Source organism: Eumetopias jubatus, unplaced genomic scaffold, assembly GCF_037043125.1.
Source record: "Eumetopias jubatus isolate StellerSeaLion01/CBP00866 unplaced genomic scaffold, mEumJub1_p1.0 scaffold_15, whole genome shotgun sequence".
NCBI classification, from domain to species: domain Eukaryota; kingdom Metazoa; phylum Chordata; class Mammalia; order Carnivora; family Otariidae; genus Eumetopias; species Eumetopias jubatus.
In genome coordinates this window covers 90,123,012-90,147,973 of record NW_028274821.1, presented here as the reverse complement: position 1 = coordinate 90,147,973, position 24,962 = coordinate 90,123,012, and the positions used below count along the sequence as shown (strand labels likewise).

The 24,962-nt window shown below is 48.3% G+C and overlaps 1 protein-coding gene across 10 annotated transcripts in view; it reads right to left on the bottom strand.

Annotated features, from left to right (window-relative positions):
* The window catches only part of PRRC2B (proline rich coiled-coil 2B), an 85,070-nt gene that overhangs the window by 22,252 nt on the left and 37,856 nt on the right, over positions 1-24,962 (bottom strand). For all 10 annotated transcript variants that reach the window (XM_028090482.2, XM_028090476.2, XM_028090479.2 and 7 more), the window contains exons 6-14: positions 23,757-23,900; positions 21,510-21,751; positions 20,921-21,042; positions 20,328-20,470; positions 15,054-15,144; positions 12,188-12,380; positions 8,201-8,516; positions 6,341-6,525; positions 4,069-4,264 (exon numbers count right to left, since the gene is read on the bottom strand). In XM_028090482.2, coding sequence (XP_027946283.1) covers positions 4,069-4,264; positions 6,341-6,525; positions 8,201-8,516; positions 12,188-12,380; positions 15,054-15,144; positions 20,328-20,470; positions 20,921-21,042; positions 21,510-21,751; positions 23,757-23,900 — 1,632 coding nt within the window. The remainder of the gene's footprint in view (positions 1-4,068; positions 4,265-6,340; positions 6,526-8,200; positions 8,517-12,187; positions 12,381-15,053; positions 15,145-20,327; positions 20,471-20,920; positions 21,043-21,509; positions 21,752-23,756; positions 23,901-24,962) is intronic.

Here is a 24,962-nt window from a genome sequence, read left to right as displayed (position 1 = left end):
TAAAAGGCAGATTTAAAAACATATGCTCCTGGGGAGGGGGGTGGGGGGATGGGTTAGCCTGGTGATGGGTATTGAGGAGGGCACGTTCTGCGTGGAGCACTGGGTGTTATGCACAAACAATGAATCATGGAACACTACATCAAGAACTAATGATGTAATGGATGGTGATTAATATAACAATAAAAAATTATTTAAAAAAAAAAACAAAACATATGCTCCTTAGTACAGGGCAACAAGGAAATTTGTGTCTTGGCCTGGGCCAGTGAGGAAAACCAGTTCTCTCCCAGGAATGTATAGCCGTGCCAGCTCTCATGCAGTTTGGGGGCAGGAGGGTTCAGATTCACACCCCCAGAGTGGTATAGAAATGTCCCAAGTAAAAATAACAGGTGGTTCTAGGCGGGCAGGAGAAAACCACCCTGGAGGGACAGACTCTCCACTCGAGCCGTACTGGATTCCTACAATAAATAAAACTCTGCTGAAGATGAACTCACAATCCAAAATTACCAGCATGTGTGGGAAGCCGCCTGCCATGAGCCCACACAGGCCACAGGGTTATATGCCTCCCTGAGAACTTCAGATAAAGAATAAACACTAGAAACTATGTTTTAAATTAGTAAAAGCATAAAAAAGTAATTAAGAACTTAAAAAAAAAAAAGTATGATGCTCACACAAAAAACAGATTTGATTTGATGTCAGGTCGTAACCTCAGGGTACTGGGATCGAGCCTGGTGTTGGGCTCCGTGCTCAGCAAGGAGTCTGCTTGAGGACTCTCTCACCCCCCTGCCCTTCCCCCACTCACACACACTCTCTCTCTGAAATAAACAAGTAAATCTTTTTTTTTTTTTAAGATTTTTTATTTATTTGATAGAGACACAGCGAGAGAGGCAACACAAGCAGGGGGAGTGGGAGAGGGAGAAGCAGGTTTCCCGCAGAGCAGGGAGCCCGATGAGGGGCTCTATCCCAGGACCCTGGGATCATGACCTGAGCCGAAGGCAGACGCTTAACAACTGAGCCACTCAGGCGCCCCTAAACAAGTAAATCTTTAAAAAAAAAAAAAAAATACAGATCTGAGAAAAAAAAATTCCAGTAATAGAGAAAGAGGAGCTCTGGGGCCTGGCAGAAAGGCTCCCACAAAGAAGGGCGGCTCTGCCACCAACGAGGCAGTAACCAGAGAATACACCATCAACAGTCAAAAGCGTGTCCATAAAGTGGGTTTTAAGACGTGTGCCCCTCGGGCACTCAAAGAGATACAGAAATTTGCCATGAAGGAGATGGGAACTGCGGATGTGCGCACTCACTGACACCAGGCTCAACAACGCTGGTGTCTGGGCCAAAGGAGCAAGGAACGTTCCATACCATACCCATGTGCGGTTGTCTAGAAAATATAACGAGGATAAAGATTCACCAAACAAGCTCTAGATGTTGGTTATCTACGGACCTGTCAACACTTTCAAAAATCTACAGACAGAGAAAAGTAGAAAACTGCGGGGCGCCCGGGTGGCTCAGTCGGTTGAGCATCTGGCTATGGCTCAGGTCATGATCCCGGGGTCTTGGGATCCAGCCCCATGGCAGGCTCCCTGCTTGGTGGGGGCCTTCTCCCTCTCCCGCTCCCCTTGCTTGCGCTCTCTGACAAATAAATAAAATACTAAAAAAAGAAAGAAAGAAAAGTATAAAACTAAAAAAAAAAAAAAAAAAAAGCAAAAGCAGCAGCCAGAGAGAAAACAGAGCAGGCTATGCAGACATGAATCACTCTCAGCAGCAACGGGAGCCAGAAGAAAATGAAATACTATCTTCTTGGTCCTGAAAGAGAGAGAACTGCCAACCTAGAATTCTACACCCAGCTAGAGAAAGGGTGTCATAAAGACTTTTTCAGGCAAAGAAAACCTACTGCCAAAAAATTTCCTGAAGAACTCGACAGAACGTACGTCATGAAGAAGCATGTTGCACCCAGATGGAAGGAAAACGCAAGAAAGAGAAAGCAGCCAAGAAACCAGTATAGGGACAGGCAAGTCTGAACAAACACAGATGGCATGGAACAACAAAAACAAGGGACTGAAGTTCTAGGGACCAAGAGGAAGAGACTGATGGCATCGTCAGAGCTCAGGTGAGGGGTAAGGACGCTGACCGGCTGCTGCAAGTCAGAGGTGCGTATCAGAGTGTAATGTAACCACTGACAACAGCAGAAATAGAACGCAGAGTACGACCACCAAAAGAATAGGAAAACTTGCTCCAAAAAAAGGGAAGAACAAGAAAAGCACAGAAAGGTGAGATACACAGAAAGCATAAAACAGGAGAGTAGGAAATCCGAATATAATAATCCCCAAGATCTAAAGTGAGGCACTTTGGCAATTCAAGTCAGATCTTCAGAGTGGGTAAAACCATGCACATCTTGTACATACAAACTCCCCCGAGAAAAGGGCTCAGAGAGGCTGACAGTAAAAAGATGGAAAAAAGATACCAAGTGAGCACTCATCAAAAGAAAACTGCAGTGATGACATTTATATCAGACAGAGTGGACATCAGAGGGAGGAAGCACAATCAAGGGCAGCAGGTGCTACATGATGACGAGGAGAACGAGATGCATCGCTCCACACCTGTCTGCTTCCAGACAGAGAAAGCAAAACCTGACAGGCTTTGGCATCTGACAGATCTCCAGTCAGAGTGGGAGACCCCCCGCACCTCTCGGTAAGTGATGGCGGGGGCGCGGTAAGAGCTTGTGGTGAGATAGGGTAGGTGCTCACAGCACAGTCAGCAAGTTCCAGGTAATGGGCCATGTCCAATTGGAGGATAATGTTCTTTTCAAGCAAACACAGAATTAAAAAAAAAAAAAAAGATCATGTCATATCCTACAAAGAAAATATCAACAAATGCCAAGCAACCTGGATCAGGAGCTGGGTGGTGCACAAAAGCCCTTGAGTGGGCGCCTGGGTGGCTCAGTTGGTTAAGCGACTGCCTTCGGCTCAGGTCATGATCCTGGAGTCCCGGGATCGAGTCCCACATCGGGCTTCCTGCTCAGCGGGGAGTCTGCTTCTCCCTCTGACCCTCTTCCCTCTCGTGCTTTCTATCTCTCATTCTCTCTCTCTCAAATAAATAAATAAAATCTTAAAAAAAAAAAAAAAAAAAGCCCTTGAGTGAAATCTGACCTGCCACTGTTGTTAAAAATAAAGTTTTACTGGAAAGCAACCAGGCTCGTTCAATTACTATCGTCTTTGGTCATTTTTGTTCTAAAACAGCAAAATGGAGTAGATGCTCAAAGCCTAAAACATTGACTATCTGGCATTTATAGGAAGGTTTCCTGACCCTTGTTCTCTATGGTCCAGACAATATTGCCTGACCACAAAGCAACCACATTAGAAATTAATTAACACCATAGGGACAATCTTAAAACTTCGAATTTACAATATACCATTAAAAATCATCAACCAAAAAAGGATAACAAATCAAAATCAGACTAACATTTGAAACCGTATAACAAAAATGTTGTATCTTAAAACTCCTAATTCATGGGAATTTATAGTTGAGGTCATCCTTGAATACTTAGAACAGAAGACCAGAAATTAATGAGCTAAGTATTCAACACAATTAGTTAAGAACAGAAAAATTTCAAAGGAATTAATGAGGAAAAGAACAGAAATTAATGAAATAAAAGCCAAATAAAATAAAGTAATTAAGAAATCCAAAAGCTGTTTTTTAACAATGGCATTATACAAACCTTGGGAAGGACAAATCAAGGGCCAAAAAGGAACATAACACATAAAGAACATTAAGAATGGAAAGAGATAAACTTCAATTAAAAAAAAAGAGAGAGAAACAAAACGACACAGCTGGAACACCAGAACTAATTAAAACAATGTATAACGCATGACCGGAAGGACTCTTCCCAGCGATTCCATGTGACTGGTACTATTACCATAGCCTCACTTTGCAAACAACAAAAAGTTCCAGCTCAGGCTGGTCCTGTGAGTTACAGGGAGGGCCAAAGTCCAGGTGGGTCCAACTCCCGAAGGAACACCCTTACCCCCACACCATCCTAGACCCTACTGGCAGGGCCCACTGGAGCATGCTTACCTGAGGGGTGGAGGGCGGAGGGGTAGAAATCCACTGGGGCGCGGGTGGGCGGGATTCGTGGGTCCATGTAGGAAGGCATCATCATCCACCTGGGATCGAAGCCCAGCATCTGGGGATGGTGGGGGTAGAAGGTGCGCTGTGGGTGGGAAGGCGGAGGGTACACGGGCTGCCAGTGCTGCATTTTGTAGAGCTGCTCCTGACCAGGGAGAGAGACCAGGTTAGACAGGTGCCCCAGGGCAGAGCCTGCGCCTGTGTGTACTCATGTGCAAACACACACTCACGTGCGCACACGGCACATACACATGCTCACACACTGCACCCCCCACAGTCACGCCAAGCCTGGGCTTGAGGAGTGTCTGATGGTTCCCCACGGCTCTCTGTGGGGCAACCCGAATCCCACCAGGCCCGATGTGAGCTGCCCTACCTGCCGCCAGCTTCAGCACACACGCCTGCCGGCCTCGTAGGGCCCTGGTTACACACTGGGCCCTCCGTCTAGAAGGCTCCTGCTCGCTCCCTCCATCCTGGCTCACCCCTGCCCTTCCCTCAGTTTCCACTTAAAACGCCCTTCCTCTGGGCAGCCCGCCACAAGTCCGTCGGCAGGACCAGACGGCTGTCCTCGGCTCTGCGACACTGAGACTCCTCCCTGTAGCACTCACTGGAGGTCACGAGTCTGTACTGCTGGTTTCCCCTCACAAAACCGTAAGCGACTACACACCGAGTTCACTGTAGTAGTCTTGCCTCCTACCACCAGTCTCGCCACATAGAAAAGTCACTGAACAAATGGATGAGTATCAGCAAAACATTCAAGTCAAGTCCTACACCCCGGGAGGGTTCGCTTCCAGCCCTGCCCCCAGGGCATCAGTGAACCCTGGGGCACCACATAAGCGCACCGAGAATCAGCATTCCAGCAGGAGTGAGGTACAGAGTTGGTTAAGGAGAAGAGCTGACCAGCTTCGCCCTACCTATCGGCAAACAGGAAGGCCTGGGCCGGGTGCGTGGAGCTCCTCCTCCATCTGGCCCCCAGGCCCCCAGGGAACCTGACCAGACAGTCTGGCTGCCAGGCTCCTTTGGCTGCCTTGGTGCTTTCAGACTCCTTTCTATTCCTGAGGAATGGCTTACCCACCCCCGCCCCCCGAAGCGTCACTCTTACGGCTGTGTCTGGCTGTAGTTACCCCAGGGATCGTCCTGATGGGTAATTCTCCACCAAGCCCGCGAATCACTGCACAGTGCCCGCTCACTGCAACACCACCAAAGCGTGAGGAATATCACCTTCCTGTTTATAGCTCAGGATCTGGTGAGCTTCCGAAATACCTCGCAGGGGCCCAGGGAAAGGAGGATCCGAGGTGAAGGCTTTAAGGGCAACTAAAAGAGATTCCGGAAAAGGCTGAAGACCCTGATTGCCTCCCTAAGGCACACATGTTCCAGTCCATGCTCAGTTGTTATTAACAACAACTGCAGGCACATCTAGTGGCTGGCCTACGTGATGTCCACGTTTCCTCTGGTTCCTGCCAAAGTGCACTGCTCATCAGTACGAACCTGTTTCTCCACGCATCCCTCCTCAAAGACACACTCAACAAAGAGTTATCCAGTGGGGCCACCAGAGACTGGTGTGATGACAACCATCACCCACGTCATCCGCCCCAGGGCAAACAAGGTCCCTTTTGAACTTTACGAACCACTCAAAAAGAGGAGACTGATAACACTGCCGAGCCAGTCCGCAGGCGCCCAAAAAGCCTCACTACCACACTGAGGCAGGAATCCATTCCTCCTGGCCCATCCAAGGCCACACTCGACTAGACAAGCTGCACAATCAGGATCGGAATCAGTTCAACTCAACACCCACAAACCTACATCCTTAGCCCAAAGCTAGCACACCTCTCCGGCAGCTTTCCAAGCCCTCCTGGGTCTCCTCCCTCACTGGGAGGGTCCCAGAGTGGACAACGCTGGTCTCAGGAGAGGCCACAGCGGACTGCTCTGAATGAAAACACCAGTGTTCGGTGAAACTGCACTGGGTGAGTGCACACAGCACCAACACTTCCTTACTGACACCAGACAACACGGCCAATACACTACCAACAGCGGTTTTACTCATTTACGGGAGAAATCACTCGGAAAAATGCAAACTGGCCAGGGCTGGTCTTCTAGGGCTGTAAGTTTTCAGGTGCAGCTCCTGACATCCCTGCCGGTGACAGGGATACGGGAGGGCAGATTTCTGTCGGCTGCTTTCATCGAAGGGGGAGGGGACATCCAGGGAGCAGTCTGATCTGTTTACCTGCTGCTGCTGGCGCTGGAACCTGGGAGGAAGTGACTTCTGGTACTTGCTGAACTCCTGTGCAGGGGACCCAGCCTCCCTGGCCCCCTCCTCACTGCTGCCGCTCTGGGCCACAGCTGCAGGAACCGTGGGGGCTTCTTCCGAAAACGTGTTGGGGGCTCCCTGGGCAGAAAACTCAGGAGAGCCTAGAGGACAAATAACCAGAAAAATGGCTGCAGTGAGCTCACAAAAGCTGGGTCAGCCAAACACTGGCGGCAAATGCTCGTTCTTGTTGGCACGGACATCGCACTGCTGGCCTCCTCACAGCCCCGAGCCTGGCACTGTGCTAACTGCCCCGCCTGTGTGTGCTCACAGACCCCCCCGTGACGCCATCCCTTTGGAGGCAAGAAAGCTAAGGGTCGAGAGGGCAGGTGACCTGCCAGAGGTCAAAGAGTCTGCGGTGAGGCTGGGATTCGGTTCCAGGCAAAAGAGGTTTTATTGAGAAGGACTCCAGCAAACCGGAGAACAGCCACCAGCTCGGCGACAGCCCACATCCATCATCCGAGCAGCGGGAGTCAAAACATCCAAAGGCTGTGTGAGTCACCGCGCCTCTCCTCGATAAAGGGAAGAGAACAGTTTCCTTCTTTCTTGCCCCTGTCCCAGCTTTCCATTCTTTTTTTTTTTTTTTTTTTGGTCCCCAGCTTTACTGACATATAATTAACATCTGCACTCTTAATTCTACTGCAGGGGACAATCAAACCCCAATGCAAAGCCTCAGGGACCTGGCGGTGCTTCCCAGGGGAACGCCGCAGAAACGCAGGGCAGGTACACACACAGCATCCAGACCTGCCCCCGAGGACCTGTCTCAACTGACCCATGCTCACACCAAATGACCTGTTTCCTGGACTCTCCAGCTCAGCGACTACTGAGGCTGGGCACAGGCTGCACCCAGACTTCCAGGCAAGGAAATGGACAAAACAGTCGGCAGTTTCTCAGAATTCCCTGGACAGAAGGAGCTGAGGACCAGCAGATCAGGAATAAGACCCACCTGAGCACCTACCATCAGTCCCTTCTCTCCTAAAAAGAGTTGGTTTTAGGTGACTTAAGAATATCGGGGCACCTGGGTGGCTCAGTCAGTTGGGCGTCTGCCTTCGGCTAGGGTCATGATCCTGGGGTCCTGGGATCGAGTTCCTCATAGGGCTCCCTGCTAAAGTTTAGAGACTGCTTCTCCCCCTCCCTCTGCTCCTCCTCCCTGCTTCTGCGCTCTCTCTCTCAACTAATAAAATCTTAAAAAAAAAAAGTACATCACAAAGAACAAAGCTGGTCGTACTCTTTCAAAGTGCTGCAAGAACCCCTTTCTGCCACGCAATCCATTCCTTGCAGAATTAATGCCAGGAAGAATGCACTCGAACGAGCAGGCAGGCTTCTCTCAATATCACAAAGGTACATTTTTTGTGATTTTCTTAAATGAACTGCAAGGACCCTGGGCTTGTATTAAAGCCCTCCAGCACCCGCACATTCGGCTGGGCAGTGGCAGGAACGAGAACACTGATGAGGACAAACACAGAGCTGGTAACACGCACGCTCTCCGTATCTAGAAGGTACGCCAAGTACTTTCTGTACTTTCTTTCCCGTGGCCCCTCAGCGCACAGGCGGGTACAAGCTACTTCCATCCCGTTTTAACAATGAGGAAACAAGCTCTAGGGAGGCGAAGTGTGTAGCTGCAACAGGCTGTGAACCCAGGCCAGAGCTCAACGGCCAGTGCTTCCCCGCGTCCCCTCGCTGCGGCCGCAGGTTGCACTAGGAAGCCAGGGAGATGCAAACAGAGTGCTGGCAACAGCCCGGGGTGTCCGGTTCACGGAAGCAGGGCCCACCGCTTACCTTTGCGCACAGCAGGGCCATTCTCCTGCGGGGGCAGCTTCTCAGTGCCTGGAGAGCGGGGCACTTCCTTCTCTGCCTGCTTCTGGGCCTCGCCCGCCTTCTGAGCCTGCTTGCACTTCTGGTCCAGCTGCTTGAGCTTGACGGCACAGGCAGCCAGCCTCTCTTCCCGGGCTCGGCGCTCCTCCTCCTCCCGGCGTTTTCGGGCTCGCTCCACGGCCTCAGACATCTCTGACTGCACAAACTTCTGCCGTGGGGGTGGCTTGTCCTCCTTCTCCTCCATAGACTGTTGACGGAACATGCTGCCCAGCGAGGACTTCTGCCCAGAGAATAAAGTCGGATGAAACAATGGGCCCCGTGCCCAGGAGACGGTCCACCCCACCATGAGATCGGTTCTCCTTCCCGAGACCCCCGAGCACCTTTAAGAGGCAGCAGTCACGTGCCAAGTGGACCTGGGCTTCAATCCTGTTTGGCCCTTTACTAATCTGCAGTGAGGTCTGGGCAAGTGCTAACATTCTCTACCTTGGCTCCCCCTGTGCAAGCTGGGGGTAAAGGAGGCCCTAGGGACAGGAGACGTGCAATGAAGGACGTGCAAGGCGCTCCGCACCGTGACCCACACAGGGAACAGTGCCTGGATGCTCTCACCACGGCTAACGCGCACACAAGATTAGGGCCTCCACAGCTAGCGGACAGGAGCAGAGACCCCCACGTTCATCATTTGAGTCGCAAAACGGCTCTCCTCTTTCTCCCGTGAAAATACAGAAACCTCTGGGTGTAAAGGGGCGCAAGAAACTAAAATTCACAGTCAGACATATGGTTTCAAAGTGACTCTTCATATAAAAACATCTCTTTGGGCCACTGCATCCACTTCTGAGTCTCTCACTGGTTCCCAGTTACTGGGCAACCAGTGGGACGCCCTCTCAACCCTGGGAAGGTTGCTCCCCGATCTGCAGGGAGCAGAGCTGCAGACAGACCACAGCACAGATGATGGGCAAGCATAACTGAGCACCAGTCACCAAAACTCCTGTGAGGAACAACCATCAAAAAACAGAGCTTCCCAGCGCACCTGGGTGGCTCAGTCGTTGGGATCGTCTGCCTTCGGCTCAGGTCATGATCCCAGGGTACTGGGATCGAGCCCCACACTGGGCTCCTTGCTCAGCGGGGAGCCTGCGTCTCCCTCTCCCACTCCCCCTGCTTGTGTTCCCTCTCTCGCTGTGTCTCTCTCTGTCAAACAAATAAATAAAATCTTAAAAAAAACAAAACAAAACAAAACACAGAGCTTCCCATGCTGGATGCTAGTGACAGACGCATACAAGGGTCCCCAGTCCTCAAACATCAACAAACAAAATCTCTGCCTTTTCTGGTGTGCTCATGAGCCCGTGACAAAAGCACCGTGTGACACATTTACTGCAGTCAACGACTTTTCTCCTGCAAGTTAACTTCTCATGATCCAGAGACAATAATGACAATCAGAGAAGATTAGAAACTTCAAACTTGGAAGCATTTAAAAGCACTTTCAGATGATGGGACTGGGGCCGAGGTGCGCACGTTCCTTTCACTTTGCCTGGGATCAGGCCTGCCCGTGCTCTGGAACACTGTGCACTGCGGCACCCCCGGGGCCTACATCATCATTTACCTCACACCCCAGGGCTCCCAGAAATGAAAGAGCAGAATCAAAGGGCACATGTGTAACTCCAGCAAGATGGCTGGGAGTGCCCTAACATTAGCTGCCATTTCATAGACCCCGTGCTCTGGAAAGCATATGAACTTTTCAGAAATCTGAATGCATAAAATTACAGAGATTTTTTTCTCTGTTGACTCAGTTAACTCACGTTGTTTATGAGCAGATCAAAGTGAAACCTTCCTGGAATACTGAGTAACCCCAATATAAGAATGGAATTCGGATTAGTTGCAGGGTAATTTCCAAGAACAGCTCTGTGTCAATTTTGTTTCACTTTTGTGTCCCCTATGCCTAGCACAGTGCCTGGCACACAGTAGGTACTCAATACAAAAGACTGAAAATAAAGGCATTTTTATTTTATATGATGTGGAACCAGAGTCCCTTAAATGGCAAAGTGCATTAAAAATGGCAATTTTGTTACTGTGATTGTTGTTTTGCTAAATGTATTTGAATTAATACCTTTCCCTGACCTAACTCTGCGCCTCTTGATCAGTCCCAAAGTCACAAAGTGTGGCACAACAAGGCAGGCATCTGGCGCCGGGCAGTCATGGTGGCTAAGAGCAGGTGGTCAGAGCCCAGGCAGGGAGAGGAGGGGGTCCGTGTAGAGGTGTGGCTGTGTGGGAGGAGTTAGAGCCCAACCAAGCTGAGTGAGGAGGCACTTCACAAGGAGAGGCGGCCCAGCAGGGAGATTCAGGGCATCCACGTGGGGCGGGGAGAACGGGGCACTAACAGCTGAGGGGGCAAGCAGGGCATCTGTGCAAAGGAGAGAGCGTGGGGGGCAGAAACGGGAGACTGGTCACACATAGGGGGACGGATCAAGTGAGTGTGAATACTAGGGACAATGGGAACAGATGTGTCACTGTTGGAGAGAGGAGTTACAGATACACAGGGGGAAAGAACCAAGTTGGATTGTGTGGAACTGGACGTATCACTGTGAAGTCATGGCTCTCCACACAGATATGGAAATAATAAAGACACGAACATGTATCTATGTGTATCTGTATATACATACACACCTTTCCTCACCCTGTCCACCAGAAGGCCCAGGAGGAGTGAGCACTCCCGATACCCACATATCGGTTTTTAAGTATCATAAGGGCTGATTCCAGACCAAGGCAAGGTAAGGACAAAATGACCTTGGAAAAGCTTGTCCTGGGGCGCCTGGCTGGCTCAGTTGGTAGACCAACCATGTGACTCTTAATCTCAGGGTCGTGAGTTCACGCCCCATGTTGGGTGTAGAGCTTACTTGGAAAAAAAGAAAGAAAAGAAAAGCCTGTCCTACCAGAAAACAAGGAAACTGCTCAATAATGGATGGGACATATAAGGACCGACGCCAGCCTGAAGAGGCTCCTGACTGCCAAATCAAAAATACTTGGAGCTTCAAAACAACGACAGGAACAGATTATAACCCACCATATAAATAAGTAAACTAGAAGTTTAATGAGAAACAGGATAGTCAGAGTTTCAAAGTATCTCCCCACAAATTTCTTATCAATTACAAATGTGGAAGAGAGAAACTCCAGTGTGAAATTCAGGGAACATTAAAACCTTAGTCGAGAGATCAGAGTGAAAGCTGCCAGAGCGCGCAGAGTGGGATCTCTGTTGCATAGTGGGATGCGAGGAGAGGAGTCGGTGTCATTTCTGAGACAGTCTAGCCAAAAATGCAAACCTTGGACCTAATCATGAGGAAACACCAGACAAATCCAAATTGAGGTGAATTCTACAAAATAAATGGGTGGCAATCCCCACATGTGTCAAAGTCATGAGAGTGAAGGAAGGCCGAAGGGCTACTGCAGGCTGAAGGCAGCCTGTGGTTGGACTCCTCTGTACAAAGGACACCAATGGAACCAGCGGTAGGACTTGGAAGGGGCTGAGGATCAGACGGCAGTGAGGTACCAACGCTAACTTCCTGGTTTGACTGCGGTTACTTACGAGGCAGAAAATTAATACCAAAGTGTTCTGCGGTGACAGGGCCTGACAAGGCTGGCAACTTACTCTACATATGGTTCAGAGAAAAATATTCTTTGTCTTGCGCTTCCAACTTTTTGGTAAGTTTGTGACTTTCAAAATTTTTAAATAAATTTTTTTAATGAAAAATCAAAAAAGAGAAATGTCCACCCAGGACTTTTCAGAAATCTAGCCACGGAACTCAGTGAAGTACAAACGCAGAGGCCAGACAACCAGACGACCGCTGTGCTGCAGTCTTGGAGCTCTGGTGAGAACGAATTCGAGAAGAGCAGGTGTGTGCGCACGCACGCGTCTTCCCCAAGCTAGTCACAGGCACAGAACCCCTCCAGGGACCACGGTACCTGGTAGTCAGGGCCGGACGCCCAGCTGTGAAGTTTCCTGGAAGGTGGCTGAGGTTCTGGCACTTTCCGGACAACACGGGTCACACCCACTGCTTCGCCCCAGTCCTTTCCTTCCTCTTGGGGACGCTTGGCATCGGCACTGTCCACGGAGCTCATCGACAACTGTCGCTGCCGTCTGGGGTCCCAACTGCTCCTGGGACAGACCGCAGCAAGCGTGAGTTTTCCCATCAGCCCAAGCACGGTTTGGTCTTACCCGTCAGAGGGCTTCAGGAATCCCCAAGTCAGCTGTCCATACACCAATGTCCTTCCCTGGAACAGACCTAGCCCGCCATGGGTGAGAGGACATGCCCAGAACACCAAAATCCAGCACCAATATTTACCACGTCACTCTTACACGCAAAACTCCAGGTGGGACATTTCATATCCATTACTTGGTTTACGGGAAAATAAGCCCTTTCTCCCCCATTTTAAAGGGTTGGTAACAGAGTTTCAGAGAGCTTAGGGAGCCATCTTCCCAGGAAGAGCGAACAGATTTGAACCTAGGATCCCAGATGAAGGTCCCTTCTCCTTAGACTATGGCTCCTTCCCTGTGTTTTGCATAAAGGAGGTGCTCAATCAATTTTCCTCAAAATAGCCGAAGTCGACTCACTGAATGATGCATAATACAGAGAGCAAGAGGAGGGAGCCAAGCAGATGCAGCACGGAGGAGGAGAAGGGGGGGGTTCCAAACGGAGGCTGGAAGGGAACGGAGATCTGGACAGTGCTCACACCTTTACATGCTGCAGGGAAAACAAAGTATGTGCATTTACCAAGCAGTGCTTTTGTGCAAAAGAAGCACCCAGCGCACATCAAGGAGTTCAGAGAAAAAGCAGGGGGTCGGGTGTGGCTGGTCTGTGTGTGTCTGCGTGTGTCCACGCACACAGGTGCGGGGCGGCAGAGGGAAGATGAGGCTCTCTCTGTGAGAGGCGCCAAGACCACGCGAAGCTCCTGACGCACCAGGAAAGACGACGAAGGCACAGTGTGGAGGAAGGACGTGAGCCAGCTAACCTCTGAATGGTCCAGAAAAGAAAGGATGTGGGCCTAGGGGCCCAGAGACAATGAACAGGAAGGGATGGAGTCCAGGGAACTGTCGGGAACCCATCATGGATGGGGAAACAAAGAAGATTTAAGGAAGACACGGGAGCTTGGAGGAGGAGACTCACAACCAACTCGGAGAACACGGAGAAAAGAACAGGTTCAGGGAGGGGATGGCCTGGGGACTCTCAATCTGAGATGTCCTTGGTCATAACCAGCAGCGAAGCTGGGTCCAAACCCATGCTTAACCCTTTCAGTTGAATATTCCATTCACGTCAACTGAAAGAGACGAGGAATAGAGTATCCTATTGCTCTATAAGTCTGTAAAACTGTATGTCTTTGCCTTTGATTTAAATTCTCGCTCACAATTCCTTCTGGGCTGAGCGTTCCAAGAACTGACCCATAGATATTTCCCAAGTGCATTCAAAGCTTCAGTCAAAATCAAACAGCATTAAAATAAACTAGAGAAGCCTCAATTAGTTAACTGTTTGTGTATCAGAGAAAAAGTCACTGAAGGTCACCACCCACTCCCTCTCGAAGGACTTTGAAGTAAATAACATGGAATAACAAAGAGAAAGACGTGCAGACTCAGCTATGTAAACATTCAGTTACTGACAATAAAACTGACAAAAAGAAAAACGTCAAAGCATTAATATTCAAATGATATAAAACACTAACCCCATTTTAAAGGTGATATAGTAAGTCTAATAAATACATATACAAAGGAAATAGGCAATCCCACACAAAGGAAAGCATTCGTATTTGCTGGTATTCAAAAATAAAATTAAATTAAATTGAAAAGCAAATTAAAGCAGCCGTAAGTACTATTTAGAAAATACTAGCCAGGGGCACCTGGGCGGCTCAGTTGGTTAAGCGTCTTCCTTCAGCTCAGGTCATGATCCCAGGGTCCTGAGAATGAGGCCCAAGTCAGGCTCCATGAGCAGCCAGGAGCCTGCTTCACCTTCTCCCTCTGCCCTTCTCCTGCTTGTGTTCTCTCTCTCTTCCTCTCTCTAATAAATAAATAAAATCTTAAAAAAAAAAAAAAAAAAGAAAAAAGTACTAGCCAGGGGAGCCTGGCTGGCTCGGTCAGTAGAGCGTGCGACTCTTGATCTCAGGGTCAGGAGTTCGAGCCCCACGTTAGGGGTGGAGCTTACTTTAAAAATAAATAAAGATAAAAAGTACTAGCCAATCAATCTACTGGTATTATGACAAAAACTAGAGGGACCAAACCACAATGGAGTTTTTTCCAAAGGGCATTATAGGTAAAATGAGTCCAAAAAAGACATAAAAAGGATGAAATGTTCAAATAAGTTCAGGAAATCTGGCATACCCCACTCAGCGCTTCTCCCACCTCTCCAAAGATCCCCAACACGCTTCAGCACGCATATCCTAGGCTCTGGGTAACCGTGGAGTAAAGGAGTAAGTTGAACCCCGGTGGTTTCCCAGATTTGCCTGGCCAGAGAAACCCTGCCGGGCACCAGATCCACACGTACTCTGCAGAGCGGGAGGTGTACACAACACTCGGGAAACACTGGCACGCAGTTAAAACCACCAGGACTCAGCCAGCCAACCAGCCAACTGTGCCGGGATGCGCACCCTGGCTCCAGCCCCACACGGCTGTCCCATCCGCAGAAAGGAAACTACATCTGCCTGTGTGAGGCTGCCCATGACCAGGAAATGCACTTGGCACGGTGACCAGCACACGGCTGCACGGCTCAGCAGTGACGTGCGTGCACCCACTCTGGTCAAGCCCCAGGGAGCGGTGCTCCGAGCAGGGACGGGGGATCCTTACCACTTCGGCCTGCCATCCTTCCCAACTTCTTCCTCCTCTTCATCATCACTGAACTTCAGTTTCTCGGAGTAGTCCACTTCCTCATGAAGGCCTGCAACAGGAGGAGGGCCAGGGAGACCAAGAGAAGCCAAGTCTGAGCAGTGCGAAGAGCGTCAGTCACACTGGGGGCTTCCTCCAGTCAGGGCTGCTGCCGGCCCAGCGGAGGAGGGCAACCCGACCAACCGCACGACAAACAGATCAGGTGAGGGATGGCTCCGGCTTCGGGCGACAACAGAGAAGCCTGGTCAGATTAACCCTTTCACAGATAACAGTTCTTAAGTCTGGACAAGATATTTTACAAACATGTTAGAAGGTATGGAAGAGTGAACAAAAAAGCAGGCAAAACGAGACGGGAGTCCAACCTGGCAACACAGAGGCTTGGCCAGTGGGATCTGTGAGCTGCCCAGCCTGAGGGGCTCAGGGGGACAGAAAGTGCCCATCAGCTGACAAGTGGGCACAAAAATGTGGGAGACACATACAGGGAAAGAGTATTTTGGCCATAAAAATGAATACGGACACACACCTCAACAAGATGAATCCTGAAACCATGCTCAGTGAGAGAAGCCAGACAGAAAAGGCCACACACTATACTGTGCTTCCGTTTATATGAAGTGTCCCGAAGAGGCAAAACCACAGAGACGGAAAGTAAATTAGTGGTTGCCAGAGGATGCCTGTGGGGGTGGGGGTGTCACTGGGAGTGGCTGCTAATGGTACAGGTACAGTGTGCTTCTTTTGTGGGTGATGGAAATGTTCTGGAACTGGACAGTGGAAATGGCTGCACAAACGTGTGAATGTACTAAAACCCACTGAACTGTGGACTTTAAAAGGATGGATTTAATGGTATGTGAAATTTGTTTTATGAACTGTATCTTTTTAAAAAGAAAACAAGGGGCGCCTGGGTGGCTCAGTCTTTAAGCGTCTGCCTTCGGCTCAGGTCGTGATCCCAGGGTCCTGGGATTGAGCCCCGCATCGGGCTCCCTGCTCCGCGGGAAGCCTGCGTCTCCCTCTCCCGCTCCCCCTGCTTGTGTTCCCTCTCTCGCTGTGTCTCCCTCTGTCAAATACATAAATAAAATCTTAAAAAAAAAAACAAAAACAAAAAGTCCAATACAATTACAAAGCAAATTTGATGAAAAGGCAAGTGCAACTATATGCTGTCTAGATCATCAGTTTAAATACAAACACAAACGGGCTGAAAGGAAAAGGATTAAAGAAAAAAGACACAACATGGAAACATTAACAGCAGAGCAATGACCTCACATGGGACAAAAGACCGCCCCACAAGACAAGAAACATTTCTAGTGATAAAGGACATCTGAAACAATACAAAAGGATCAATATGTTGGTCATAAAAATTATAAATGTGCATATGCCTAATAACAGCTTTGAAACCAAGAAGCAGAAACCTGATAGAATTAAAGGGAGAAACAGATAAATCCACAGTTACAGCGGAGAATTCCACACCTCATTTTCAATAAGAGAATTAGACAAAAATATAAATATGTAAGATCTGAAGGATACTATCAACCACCTTGATAGTGACTAAACTGATATTTACAGATGCTCAGCAACTGTAGAATACACATTCTTTCCAAATGCACTTGAATCGTCACCAAGACAGACTATGTCCTGGTCATGAAATAAGTCTCATTGAGTTGAAAAGAACCAGAATCATACAGTGTATGCTCTTGGGCTATAATGGAATTAAATTAGAAATCCAGAAAGCCCTAATAATTAAAATGAACAGATAACAATCCAACAATGGAGAAAATTAAAGCTCAGAACTGCCTCTTCTTAAAAGATAAAGATTAAAAAGAATTAACCCCTTAGCAGAAGTGAATAAGAAAAAGAGGAAAAATACAAATTACCCAATTACTGGGAATGAAAGAAGGGCCATCACTACAGATCCTACAGACACCGAAAGGAAAAGGAATGAGATCAACAACTTTATACCAATAAATTCAACTCAAAAGAAATGAACAAATCCCTTGAAAAACACGGCTTATTAAATACTGACAAAAACAACAAAGGAAATCTGAGTAGCCCTCCAACTAATCAAAGAAATTAAATTTATTATCAAGAATGTCACCACAAAGAAAACTCCAGGGTCAAATTATTTCACTGGTGAATTTTATCAAGCATTTATGAGAGAAATAATACCAAACTTATAGAAACTCTTTCAAAAAGCAAAGAAGCAACGTTTTCCAACTCCTCTTATGAGCCCAGCATAACCCAAGATCAAAACCCAACAAAGATATTAAAAGAAAAGGAAATCAGAGACCAGTATCTGCCATGGACATAGACACCAAGAACCTTAATAAAGTATCAGCACACTGAATCTAGGCATACAACAAGGTGGAGCTTATTCTAGGAATGCAAGGTTGGCTTAGCATTAAAAATAAACAAATAAACAAGTATCAACCAATCAATTAATGCAGTCCTCCAGATTACCAAAATAAAGGGGGAAAATCTTATGATCACAGACACAGGGAAAGTTATTAAACAGAATTCAATACCCAATCATGATTTAGAAAACAAAACACTCAGCAAACTAGAAATAGAAGGAAACTCCTTGATCTGATTAAAAAAACAACACCCCAAATCCTATAGCTGACATCAGATTTAACGGTGAAACACTAGACACTTTCTCCCCAAGATCAGGACCAAAGAACTTGAACACAGCACTGTACTGGAAGTACCACACTGCATTTGGGCAAGAAAAAGAAATAAAAAAGGCATATAATCTGAAAAGAAGACACAAAACTCTCCCTATTTATAGGCAACATGATGGTTTATGTAGAAAATGCTAAGCAGTCAACAAAAACCAGTAAAACTAATCAGTGTAATTCAGCGAAGTGCCTGGTACAGGTCCATACACAAAAATCAATGGTTTCTATAACACCAAACAAAAAAATGATTACATATTAAAAATCAACACCATTTACAGCAGCAACAAAAAACATAAACTACTTAGGAATAAACTTAACAAAAGATGTTGAAGACCTCCACACTGAAAACTGTGAAACGCAGCTGAGAAAAGTCAGATACACCAAGTTCCTGGGTGGAAGATTAAAAATTAAGGTATCATTTATCCAGAAACACATTCAACACAGTCCTAACCAAAATGCCTGTGGGCTTTTTGTAAATACTGACAGGCTGAGTCTAAATTTATATGGGAATAAAAAAATCTTATAGTTGAGTAATATTGAAAAAATAGTCAATCTTGAAAAGGAACAAGGCTGAAAAACTTACATGGCCTGAATTTAAGACTTACTATAAAGCTACAGTGCAGTATTGGCATAAGGATGAATAAATACATCAAGGAAATAAACAGGGTCCAGAAATAGACCCATACTTATCTGGTCAATTGATTTTTGGCAAAGGTGCCAAAGTAAAATTCAAAAGGGAGTGGAAAGTCCTAACAACAAATGGTACAGAACCACTAGATATCCTTCTAGATTAAAGCGAGCCTTGGGGTGCCTGGGTGGCTCAGTTGGTTAAGCAACTGCCTTCGGCTCAGGTCATGATCCTGGAGTCCCGGGATCGAGTCCCACATCGGGCTCCCTGCTCAGCAGGGAGTCTGCTTCTCCCTCTGACCCTCTTCCCTCTCATGCTATCTCTCATTCTCTCTCTCTCAAATAAATTCTTTAAAAAAAAAAAAAAGCGAGCCTTGACTCCTAGCTTACGCACAAAAATTAATTCAACATAGACTACAGACCCAAAAACAAGAGTTGAAACTATAGAAAATAAGAGAGTGTCTTGGGGCGCCTGGGTGGCTCAGATGGTTAAGCATCTATCTGCCTTCAGCTCAGGTCATGATCTCAGGGTCCTGGGATTGAGCCCCACGTCAGGCTCCCCACTCAGCGGGAAGCCTGCTTCTCCCTCTCCCTCTAACTGCTCCCCCTGCTTATACTCTCTCACTCTCTCTGTTGAATAAATAAATAAAATCTTTAAAAAAAAAAAAAGGAGTATCTTTGCTCTCAAGGGGAGACAAAGATTTTTAGACAGGATACAAAAGAAATAACTATAAAAAACACAAATTTATAAATTAAGCTTCATCAAAACAAAAAAACTTCGGCTCATCAAAACCCAGGGCTAAGAAAATGAACAGACAAGGGGCGCCTGGGTGGCTCAGTCGGTTAAGTGTCCGACTCTTGGTTTTGGCTCAGGTCGTGATCTCATGGGTCCCGGGATTGAGCCCCATGTCAGATTCGCTCTCAGCACGGAGTCTGCTTGGGATTCTCAATCTCTCTCCCTCTCTGCCCCTCCCCCCACTCATATGCTCTAATAAATAAATCTTAAAAAAGAAACAAAACCAGACAAGGCAGGCAAACAATGAGAAAAAATATTTGTAAAACGTTAAGTTGCAAAGGACTTGCACCCATGACTTGTACCCTACCACTCAAAAAGAGAAAAAAAGAAAGAAAATACACCAGTAGCCAAATAACACATGAAAACTTGTTCATCATTAGTCATAAGCAAAATGCAAATTAAAAGCATAATGAGACACCACTACACACCCACTAGAATGGCTAAAATTAAAAAGACTAATCACATGGAAGTGTTGTGAGGGCGCATAGAAACCCAGCTCTCAAACCCTGATGCCAGGAATGTAACCTAGCACGGCCACCACGGGTAAAGGTGCAGGTGGATCTCAGAGGATCCCAACCACTCATCTTCCCTTTGACCTAACAATTCCACTCCTGAGTATTTACTGAAGACAAATGAAAATACTATTCATAATGGAACCTCCCTCACAAGAGGGGAGGCCCTAGGCAAAGTCGGGGGAGGAAGGCAGGCTGGCTGGCTGGGGAAAGTTCTGGAAAGTCCTCTCAATGGGAGGTGTGCTACACACGTGTATCCCTCTGTCAAAACTGCACAATGAAGACGAGCACCCTTCAGTGTAATTAAAATTTACTTGAAAGCAAAAACAAAAAGAATTTTAAGAGAACACAACTGGACTGGCGGACAGGGTGCGGTAGTTGTTGAAGCCAGGTGATGGGACGCTGGGGGCTCACTGCCCCATTTCCAGTTTTGTTTAACTTTTAGAAAGTTAACAAAACGTCCCCTGCATCTAATAGCGAGACCAAAGACCAACAGAAGACACAGCTCGGTGAGGAAGCAACCGCTGGCCAGCACCCACCGGGGGCCCTGAAGCTGCCGCCCACCCCACAGCCCCGCTGCGGCATGCTGAGGGACGCACACCCACTCGCTGGCCCTGAAAGCCCCACGACCCACCTGCCCAGCCATCGTCAGCATCCGCATCCAGGTCGTCCAGGCCCTTCAGGTTTTCGGCGTTGATGATCGTGGGCCGCGGCGCCCGTCCCACCAGCTGCCTCAGCGGGCGGATGGGGCGAGTCGTTCCCAGCCTGCTTTCTTTTCTGACGAGGGCGAGAAGAGTAAAGATCTGGCCTCACGTCAAGTATACAGATGGAAGCACAACCCAATACTTTTCCCAAAAATAAGTCCTACGTTGCCAAGGTTCATGGTTGCATTTAATATTTAAATTGTCTCCTTTTAAAAGAAACCTATAACGAACAAACATGTCCCAGAGAGAAGTTCTGCCCCGTTCTGCAGTTTTATATACTCAGCACTAACGCCTAGGGTAGCAGCCACAAACACGTGCCAAAACTTCAACTCTTGTCAGAAACGTACAACCCTAACTCAACCTCGTCCAGCTCCGGATCCCAGCCACCCCACACACCCTGCAGCTTCGAGTCGGGTTTCAGGTCCACTGTGCTCTCCAGAAGACAAAGCACCTTCATACATCAGCCCACTATCTCGTGCAATGCCCCCAAGTGGGGGCACGCTCTATAGCACAGGAGCCTTACCCATCTTGGTCATTCATCTGGAACTGTCTAAAAGGAACACGGGGTTCAAGACGGAGCTGGGGAAGGGGAAAAGATCCTCGTTCCACTGTACCCTGGTTCTCTGATGACTGTGGTGAACACATCTGAAACATAACATCAATGAACAGGATTTTCTGGTAATGGCTCACAAGCTAAGTTCCACTTGCATTCACATTCGTTTTGGAAAAAGGAAACTGGGAAGAAGAGACGAGCAAGTCTTGGAACTGCCCAGTCCACCCTACCCCCGTCTCCCCCCCATCTCTTTCGTGCCATCAGGAAGCACACCTGGTGACCTGCGGTGTCATAGGCAATGCCTGCCTCTCCTTTCTCTAAAGAACCAAAGGCTAAAATAATACCCACATCACCAGGGAAAGAAGCCGAAGACCCTCAAGACTTGAAAAGGGGGAGAGAAAAATGCAGAACTAATGGACACCTCCAAGGTAAGGCATATCAGGGCAAAGACACTGGGAGGAGAACCGAGGTGGACATTCAACCACTTAGAGGAGGTTCTGCTGGACACGAGCAATCCAACTTCATGGGGAAAAAAAAAATGCATACTCTGAAAACTTACAAAAGCAGGAAGCATGTCATGGTATGTAGGTGGGTGGTATACATTTCCCATGAACTGTGAAGCCCCTTTTCGGAGAGGCTGAGCCGGGCGGAGAGAGGGGTCCTTAGAATCGCTGGTACATGCCGAGGAGGGGGCTCCGTCTCCCGCACTCGAGGTCCTGCTGCCCAGCTCAGTTGGGGAGGCGCTCAGAGACGTGGCAGAAATTATGTTTCGCCCACCGCCCTCCCTCCAGCTTGTCACATCTGGAAATCGAAAGGGGGGGCAAAAGGAGAGAGGAAACAGGAGGGGGGAGGAGGGATTGTGTGAGGTTCTGAAGGTCAAGGGACCCCCTCATTCACCAAAAACAAAAACAAAAAACCCAAAAGTGAAAAGTCAAGGGGTCGAATCTGTCAGGGAAGGTGGAGGGTAGACACCTGGCCAATGAGTATGAACTTGCTGTGGGAAGTCTGGTTGTAAGAGAAATACAAAACAAGGTCCACTCACGGAGAAGACAAGTGTAAACAAGACATGGTCTTCGTTAATTAACAAAAACCACATATACCCACAGACCTAACACACGAAGAAATCAGGACACAGCCTCGATGAAAACAGCCTGGGGTTAGTTTCTCCCACAAACACTGACCCATAAGGATCCGCACTAGGCTCAGCGCTGGGCTTTACATTAAAACTGGAGTAAGTCCTGGGGCACGTGGCTGGCTCAGCCAGTAGAGTGTGTGACTCTTGATCTTGGGGTTGTGAGTCTGAGCTCCATGTTGGATGTAGAGATTACTTAAAACTAAAACCTTGAAACTGGTGTAAGTCCTGACATGTTTCAACTCTGTTTCGCAGTGATAGCTCTGGTCAGAGATTTCGCAGTTGGTAAGGTAAAGCAGCAGAGCCCCTCTCCCTCCAAGTGGGGGTGTAGAAGGATCTGTGGCCCTGCCCACCAGGCCTTCACCCCCACTCCTGCTCAGACTCAGGGTGCTCTCCTGCAGGTCACAGACCTGCCAACCTATCTATCTTTTCAAGATGATGTGTCCCGCTGCCAAATTTAACAAGATCTGGGAGAATCAGATGAGCCCAACCCTTCTCAGTCAATGTCTGGTTAGGAGCTGAAGCACGAAGTCCCTGCGTACTTGACCCCTAAGAGAAAGAGACATGGCACAGGAGCCACAAAACCAGGGCTGGCTGCCAGCAATTCAAGCACCTTGAATGCAATCTTGGGCGAATGCTATGGTCACCGCTCTGGCCACACCTGCTTCATCTTCTCAAATGAGGAAATGGAACTGATCCCAGAAGGTGCTTCTAGTTCTAAATTTTTGTAGTCCTACAGAGCAGCTCATTTTAATCTCAGACAGCTACAATGCTGGGCTTGAGGAATTTGGTTACATTATTTGGAGCAGACAAAATAAGCCAGCATAGGTCACTGAAAAGGTAGCATGCGCCATTTAAGAGTCACCTCGTGATCATTTCATTTACAGGGTATCACTTCTGACACTGAAATGCTTTGCGGATTAGTTAAGACAAATGGACAGAAGTCCCTCATGTTTCAAGACCTAATCAAACCCTCCCTTCCCCCACCCACCCCCAAACAAACAAAAAAACAAGAACCGTCTCACAATCCAAATTTCACAAAATCTTAATCTCTCACCACTCAAGGCCATTAAAATACACATATATTACCTCTAAGTACTGCTCCACAATCCTGTCAACTCCTTGGCCAGACCCCAGAGGAGGGGACCACGGAGACAAGTCCTAGGCTGGCTACAAACAATCCTCAGAGGAGCACGTTAAAATATAGAGATTCTAATTTGGCTGGGGAGGGAGGAGAGCCGGAAATCAGACTTTTTAACAAACTCCTCCTCAAAGGTTCCTGATAGGATTCGGCTAGGTTTAGGGACCACTGGCTTAGAAAAGGTTAGGCGCCACAGGCTCCTGAATCAGGCATGAAGTGAACGGACCCTTGGTCTGTCTTTGCCCTGAGCAAAGCAGAACAGAACAGAACGAATGTCTGATGACAGAGGGGGAAGCAGACAGGCCTGGCTCAACCCGAAGGATAAGAAAGGGGGAGTCACCTGCAGACCAGCCTAGGGAGTAAGTCCCACAGAGACAGGGAACAGGGTCAGTATGCAAGCTTTGCGGGCAGAAAGCCTGGGGCCCAGGAGCACCGGCTCGTGGAGAGCATGTGTGCCTCTAAGAGGCAGAAAGGCCAAGGAGGACAGTCCGCTGTCCCCACATGTGCCCAGACGGGCACCACAGTGCACTTACTCTGAGGGCGGAGGCTTGGTCCTGGCCCATACGACAGATCGAAGACGCCCCTTTCCTTGCCAGCCTTGTCCTGCCCTCCAGCTGCTTTCAGCGTCGGAAACTCCTCGGGAGAGAAGGATAACAGTCGGCTTGAGCCCCTTAAACCTGCCGAGAAAAGCAGAGGATCCAGTGAGGGGCACTGACAGGGACATCAACGGCTGTCAGCCTCAGCAGCCCCGCGGGTCAGGAGTCACGCCGCCTGGAGCAGGCTCCTACCGGGTGTGCCATCCGCACAGGCACCGTGCGTGCCCCGAGGGACAAGGAGAGCCGGACGCAAAAGGCCTGCAGGGGCTGGGACAGCAGATCACAGTCGCTCCAGCCCAGACCCTTCTCCTTGCCTCCCCAAGCCTCCACCCCAGATCCACCCCCCGTTAGCAATAAACATTTCACTCCCACAAGCCTAGAATCTGTTCCTTCCTTTGCTCTCTCATCCACTCCCTGATGCTAGAGGCTCCTCAGAGAAGAAATCCTTCTTTAAGTTTCTGGGAGCCCTTCCCAGCACTTAGCACTGGGAACCTGAAGTCATCTTTTAGACGGATGGCTAATAATAAATGGTGTGTTTTAGGGTCCAGTGGGATCTGCTGCTTTTATCTGGACCAAATGCCCAGCACCCTATAAACTTAACACCACAGTTACAACATCTGACTGTGATACGCCTTGTTCCCTCGACAACAAAGCCAAATTCCGCCCCCCCCCCCAGGTATTGTTCTCAGCACCACTGATCCACGGACCCGTGAGCTAAGGCAGGCTTCGCCAGAAACATGCAGCTGGGATTAGTGCAGACGCACAAGGCAGCAACCCATTCACTACCCCACTTAGCGAAAAGGTCCAGGGTCAAATACACCTGCCAGGGTGACAATGCAACACATTCCTCAGCGATGATTAACCTGAGAGATGATCTCCAAGCGTCACAAAGGAGCCCTGCTGCTCTGTGAAGGGGGACTTCGACTCACAGAGTTGCTTGGACACATTCAAAACCCACTGGCAAGGATGAAATATGGAAGTCGTGCCTTAAAAACACACATCTGAAGCTTAAAAACAAACACTCAGGACTTTTTTCTGCCTCAGCTGTCACCAAGGTCTTGCTCTACACGTGGACTAAACTCAACCTCCACAGGTCAGAAAGAGGGAAGAACTCAAAATCTCAAACCAAAGCCGCAGCAGAGG